The 7,193-nt window shown below is 17.4% G+C and overlaps 2 protein-coding genes across 2 annotated transcripts; one reads left to right on the plus strand and one right to left on the minus strand.

Moving 5' to 3' along the window:
* Positions 1-652: 652 nt before the first annotated feature.
* Positions 653-3,496, minus strand: PRSY57_0320600 (hypothetical protein; the record flags this gene model as incomplete). The annotated part of the gene is made up of 1 exon (XM_020114484.1): positions 653-3,496. The coding sequence occupies one exon, from the start codon at positions 3,494-3,496 to the stop codon at positions 653-655; it is 2,844 nt and encodes a 947-aa protein (XP_019970851.1).
* A 1,986-nt stretch (positions 3,497-5,482) lies between these two features.
* On the plus strand, positions 5,483-6,913 carry PRSY57_0320700 (protein kinase, putative; the record flags this gene model as incomplete). Its single annotated transcript, XM_012905831.2, has 4 exons — positions 5,483-5,787; positions 5,910-6,448; positions 6,553-6,601; positions 6,847-6,913. The coding sequence occupies 4 exons, from the start codon at positions 5,483-5,485 to the stop codon at positions 6,911-6,913; spliced, it is 960 nt and encodes a 319-aa protein (XP_012761285.2).
* Between the last annotated feature and the right edge of the window lie 280 nt (positions 6,914-7,193).

The raw sequence follows: 7,193 nt of genomic DNA on the forward strand, positions 1-7,193 counted from the left end.
TGGTTGTTCAAATTTTTTTTTTTTTTTTTTTTTTTAATTATTTATAATTTATATATAGATAAATTCTGAAGAGTCATAATTATATTAAGCTTTATATGTATATATAATATTATTCTTTCATAGTTTGTATGATAATATAAATATTATTATCTGTCATATAATTAGTAGCACTGGATTATATAAAATTCTTCATTTATTTATTACTTTATTTGGTTTTTTTTTTTTTTATTTTTATATCCTTATGTAATATGTATTAAAGTATAAAGGTGGTATTTAAGGTTTCTTATTATAAAATTGTATTATATATATATATATATATATATATATATTTATTTATTGATTTATTTATTTATTTTCAAGAAAAAAAGAACAACGTTTACACATGGAATAAAAGGAATATATTAGGTATATGTAAATATAAGAAATATTAATTAATATATAATATACAAAGGGATAAAAATACAAATTAAAAATAATACGGGGTAAATATAATTGTGCGCGCATATGTTTCTTTATATAATTCACCTGATGATAATCTTATGAATATGAAAAATAAATGATTTATGAAATTGTGTGTAATAATAATAATAGTATCATTATTATCATTATTATTATTATTATTATTATTATTTTTGTGTGTATCCTTTTTGGTTTATATTTTAATATATGAATATATAGGCATATTAAATATCATCAGAAATAATAAAAAGAATAATAGAAATGTATATAATAAGAGTAACCTTCTAAAATATAAACTATTTATATATATAATATAATTTTGTACTGTTTTGTGTGACTTTAAATAATAGAAAGGTGTTTCATATATAAGATCATAAAATGTGTAATAATATTGATAATGTGGATTTGTTTTATTTTTCTTTATATATATATATTTTTTTTCTTTATTTGGATAAAAAAAATATGATAAATCTTTATTAAGATATGTTTGATTATTTTTGTTTTGTATGTTATGGTTTCTATTTTTTTCTTTACAGAATATATTATTGTATGTATTTTTTAATTTATTTTTTGTTTTATGTATAAAGAGTTGGATTTTTTTTTTTTTTGTAGAAGAATGAAAAAAATAGTATTGTAAATTTTCATTTTTATAGTTCACTGAAATATAATTTGTAATACTTATAAGTATTTTATGAAAGAAGGGTATAACATAAATATTAAGATAATATTTTATTTTATTTATTATATGTTGAATAATAAGATCACAATTATTTTTATATATTACTACATTTGATAAAGATATAAAATTATTATAATTATCATCATTATTATTATGAATTCCCCTCATCTTCTGTATATATGTTATGATATATTTTTCCCAATTTTGTAAACAGTGTTGTATTTCTGTTATTATTTTTTTCTTTATAATATATTTTAGAAAATGATTTTGAATGTCTATAAGTACATAAATCGAAACATTTGTTTTCTCTTTATTAGATGTTAAAGGTTGTATATTGTTCGGACATATATCGTTATCTACAAAATGTTTTATATTTTTTGTTTTTTTTGAGAAAATATATATTTGATATATTTTAATATAAATTGAAAAAGGTTCATTATAAACATTTATCATCTGAATATAATACAATTCATTAAATTTAGGGTCCAAATATTTATTTGAAATATATGGTAGGTCATGTTTTTGTCCTTGCACAATATTGGATCTGTTTGTTTTTTTTTCTTTACTTCTTTCTAAAAATAATTTATTTATTATGAACCGTAGTTTTTTTTTAATATTATTGTTATATGTATTGTTATATGTGTTGTTATTATATATATTGTTGTTATATATGTTGTTGTTATACATATTGTTGTTATACATATTGTTGTTATATTTATTGTTGTTATATTTATTGTTGTTGTATTTATTGTTGTTATATTTATTGTTGTTATATTTATTGTTGTTATATTTATTGTTGTTATATTTATTGTTGTTATATTTATTGTTGTTATATTTATGGTTGTCCCTTTTTATTTCATAATTTATATTTTCGTTTCTATATATATCGGAATATTCCTTTTTATAATTTTTGTGTTGTTCTATATTTTTATGAATATATATAGTTTCATCACTCCTCGTTTTAGTTATTTTTTTAGTTTCTTTTTTTTTTTTTTTTATTCTTAAAAATTTTTTTTTAAAAAAATGAATAATAGTACTTTTATATTTTCTATGATTATCTATATTGTGTTTATAATTTTTTTTTTTTTTATTATTGTGTAGATCAAAATTTGTACTTATAGGATTATTATTCCTATGGTATATATATTTTTTTTTATGATAATAATAGGTTCCATAATTTTTATGGAAGCATATGTTTTGATGATTTTCTTTACCTAGTTCATTTTTTATATCATGTTGTTGGTTGTTTATGTCTTGTTTGTTTGTTATGATATGTTCTTTATTACAAGAACTAAGAAAACATATAGAATCATCATAAGGATGTTGATAATATAAATGTGTTTTTATTTGTGTATTTATGTCAGAATATTGTTCCTTAGATTTATCTTTAAAATAATCAAGATTATTTATGTTGGTGGCTTTATTATCATGAAAATAATTTTGATTTGTTACATGATGACTAGGGGTATATTTGTATTTTACGTTTTTATTATATAAGAAATAAGAAGACTCTGATATAGATATGTTACATACACTAACTCCAAGATAGAGAGATGAATTTTGTTTATATTGTATAACTTTTTCATTTTTATGATTTGTATATTCTTTTATATCATATATATTTTTATTGTGATTTATATTGTAATTTAATATATTAATAATATTATTATTATTATTATTGATAAATGTATGATAAAAAGTATCCATATCTAAGTCCATAAAAAAATTTGATATTTTGATTAAATTATTTATATCATCATTATTTAAATTTAATATATTTTTAATATTATATAATAGCATCCCATTTTCATTATATTTGTTTACATGAATTGTATTATGATTAGTAGTTTGGTATCTTTTCTTTGTTAATTTATCTTTTGTATTATTATAGATATTTTTTATATGTTTCTTATTTATATTCTTAATTTTGATATTTTCAATGTTGGGCAAATAATCATAGAATTTGTTCCTATTATAATAATAATTATTATTATTATTGTTATTATCATCATCATTACAATTATTCCTTTGTGTGTATTTTTCTTCTTTCTTTTTTCTTTTTGTTTTTTTTTTTATCCTTTCAAACAACATACCTATTTTATGTCTAATCACTTTGTGTATCTTATTATTTTCTTTTTTTTCCTTTTTTTTTGAATCGTTCATGTAATATTTATTGGTTGAAAGGTTTGTACTATCAGAAATATTTTCATACGAATGTTTATTTATTTTTCTTTCATCTTTTTTCTTTTTTTTTATTTTTTCATCATGTTCATCGCTATTTAGTATATTATTATGAGAAGATAGAGGTTCCTTTAATTGTATATATGATTGGTCATATATTCTTTTTTGTTTTTTCATTTTTTTCTTTTTAAATATATATCTACATTTTTGTGTTTAACAATTTATATAAGGGGTCCCTTTATTAGAGACATATAAAAAAAAAAAATATATATATATATAATATATATTTATTTATTTATTTATTTATTTTTTTTTTATTTTTTATTTTTTTTGTTACTTATGAAAAAAAAACTAAGCCCAAGGAAAACATAATGAAAATATAAAAAAGAAAAAAAAAAAAAAAAAAATAAAATTACAAATTATAAGAATTTGTATTTCACAAAATACACTGATGCATAAAAAAAAAAAAAAAATGAAAAGTATATCTACATTTCTTTTAATAAAAAAAAAAAAAATGTATAAAATAATTTTGCTCGTTTTCCAATTTACATAGACTTTTTCAGTTACATTTAAAATATTTATAAAAGGGATTAATGAAATTCATTATTAAAAATGAAAAAAATAATATAGTATATAAAAAAAAAAAAAAAGAGAATTTTTTTTTTTTTTTTCTGAATAATCAATATATTTATATCTTTATAAATATTGTTAGTAATAAAAAGCGAATAACTGTTGTATTATGTATAGTTAAATATTTTTTTGAAAAATAAAAGAAAGATAGAAAGAAAGAAAAGAGGACAAAAAGAACAACCTAAATAAATAAATAAATAAATATATATATATATATATATATATATATGTGCGTACATCGAATAATATGTTATTGTTCCTTTGAAAAGAATCTATTACCTTAATTAAATATATATATGTTAATATATTCTTCTCAATTTTTAATACAATAATAGGAAAAGAAAAACACACACATAATTAAATAATTCAATAATTAAATAAATAAATAAATATATATATATATTAAATTTGGTTTAAATTATTAGACCAATTCTTTTATTATTCATCTTATTTTATCCTAATAATTTTTTCTACCGATCTTTTTATTGTAATATGTCTTTAAAAGTATACATACATAGATACAAATGTATATTATACATATATATATATATATATTAAAGGTGCACAAATAAATATATACACTTTTTATGATCAAAATAATATATATATATATATATATATATATATATATATGTGTATATATCAGTGCACCAATTAAATAGAAAAAATAAATCGATAATTTTTTTTTTTTTTTTTTTTAACATAAAGGGTTATATATAAATATTTTTGAATTAAAATAGAATACTGTCTATAACGAAATATTAGATTTTTTCCCTTTTTAAATATTAATATGTGATTTTTTAATTTATATATAATTTGTATAAATTTTTTTACCATAGACAGAGAAAAAAAAAAAAAAAAAAAAAAAAAATATACATATATATATATATATATATATATATATATATATATATTTATTTATTTATTTATTTATTTATATGTATGTGTTATGGAAATATGTATTATTTTTCAATGACCATTTCGTGTATATAAATGTAAATATATATAATGATGTATAATTGTTTTTTTTTTTTTTCTATATTTTCCGTGAACAAGAAGAAAATCAAATAACAAAATAATGTACATTTATACTTTTTTTTTCTTTAATTATTATATATATATTTATTTATATTTATTATATTTATTTAATATGTTGTCTAATGGTGTAGATATATTATTGTACAGTTCATTAGAATATATACATGTTCAATGAAAGAAGTGGCTTTAATTATTCATATTATATGAATATCCAAATTTTTTTTTAATTCTAATAATAAATTATTGTTTTTATGGTATATATATATATATATATATATATATACATATATACATATATATGTAACCTGTGCGCACATTTAGCCCTTCATATTGTACCTTGAAGGTTTATGTTTTAATTAGTAGTTCTACATATATATACAATATAATATTATCTTATTATTAAAAGGGTGGATTTTTTTTTTTTTTTTTTTTATTTTTTTTTATTTTTTTGAATAAAATATACTTTATTATTTTATTTATATATTCTTTTTAATTATGGGTTTACGTTATTCATCTAAGGAAGAAAATGCTAAGTATTTTCATCGAGGATATATATTTGAACCAAATATAAGACAAATTGATGGTTTGGATTTCTATAATTGTATTTTTCTTAAGAAAGGAGAAAAACGATTAGTTAGAAAAGTGAAGAATGTCATGTTGAAGGGATGGACATTTCATGATTTGTTAAAAATAAGAACATTGAATTATGAATGTATAAATACTGACTTAAATTATTTATTAAGGATTTATAATATTTTTGAAGACCAAGATTTTGCTTATGTTGTTTCAGAAAATTGCTCGTAATGATAACAAGAAAACGTATAGATGTATATATGTATATATATATATATATATATATATATATATATATATATATATATATATATATGTATATATATATTTATTTATTTTATTTTTTCAGGGGAGGATTTCTGTTTGACGTTTTAAAAAACAATGACACGATTATTAGTGAGCAATCATTATCTACATGGCTATATCAAATAATAACAGCTCTATTGTTTATGGAAGAACATGATATATATCATGGGAATGTGAATGGATATTGTATCTTTTTTAAAGATGAGGAACGAAAAGAAATACGTGTAAGTTTATTAAGTAAAAATAGTAAGTATGATAACTTTGATGAAGATGGGAATTTGTATGGTTTATTTTATATTAGATCACCACAAGAAATAAGGAAATTATATCATGATAAAAATAATACATGGTATATAGGTGTTCTTTTATATTTATTTTTGTTTGGGACATATCCTTTTATAAGTAATAATGTTTTATTGAATTATTATAATATTGTTAATAAGGATATTCTTTTTAATACATCCCAAATTCAAAATAAAAAATTCAGTCCCTTTGTGTTGGACTTTTTAGAAAAAGCACTCGAAAAAAATTACATTAAAAGGCCCACCTTGAAGGAATTACTAAAGCATCCATGGATAACGGGTAGCTTGATAAGAAAAAAAAAAAAAAAAATATATATATATATATTAAATATATATTATATATATATATATATATATATATATATGTGTCTTTTATTTTTTTAGGAAGAGAAAAACACTCAAATATCGATATAGTGGATGAAAAAACAAGAATGTAAGGACTCTTTATTAAATAGAAATAAAAAAAAGTTACAAATACAATATGGGTTATACATATTTGTTGTTTATTTATACCTGTTGATAGAACATTTAAAATGTGGATATGATATGTATAAACATATATATATATATATATATATATATATATATATATATATATATATATATGTATATATATTTTTCCATTTTTATTTTTATTTTTATTTTTATTATTTTATTTTTTTTTTTTTATTTGTACAGGATGGCGCAACAAACCATCATATGCGCAGAAAATATTATTCTTAACTTAGAGGAGGACAATGAGTGATTTAAAAAAAACGGAATTTATTTTTTTTAAAAGGAACAACTTAGATAATAAAAAAATGCTTTTATATTTTTGTTATATGATTAGATATATGAATATATTTATTTTTAAAATATATATTGTTGTTTTTTTTTTTTGAATATAATAAAGTTTAAATGGAAATAAGCAGAGCAAATTAAGATATGCACATATAAATAAATAAATAAATAAATAAATAAATAAATAAATAAATAAATAAATATATATATATATATATATATATATATATTATATACATATATAT

This window comes from Plasmodium reichenowi, chromosome 3, assembly GCF_001601855.1.
Source record: "Plasmodium reichenowi strain SY57 chromosome 3, whole genome shotgun sequence".
Taxonomy (NCBI): Eukaryota; Apicomplexa; class Aconoidasida; order Haemosporida; family Plasmodiidae; genus Plasmodium; species Plasmodium reichenowi.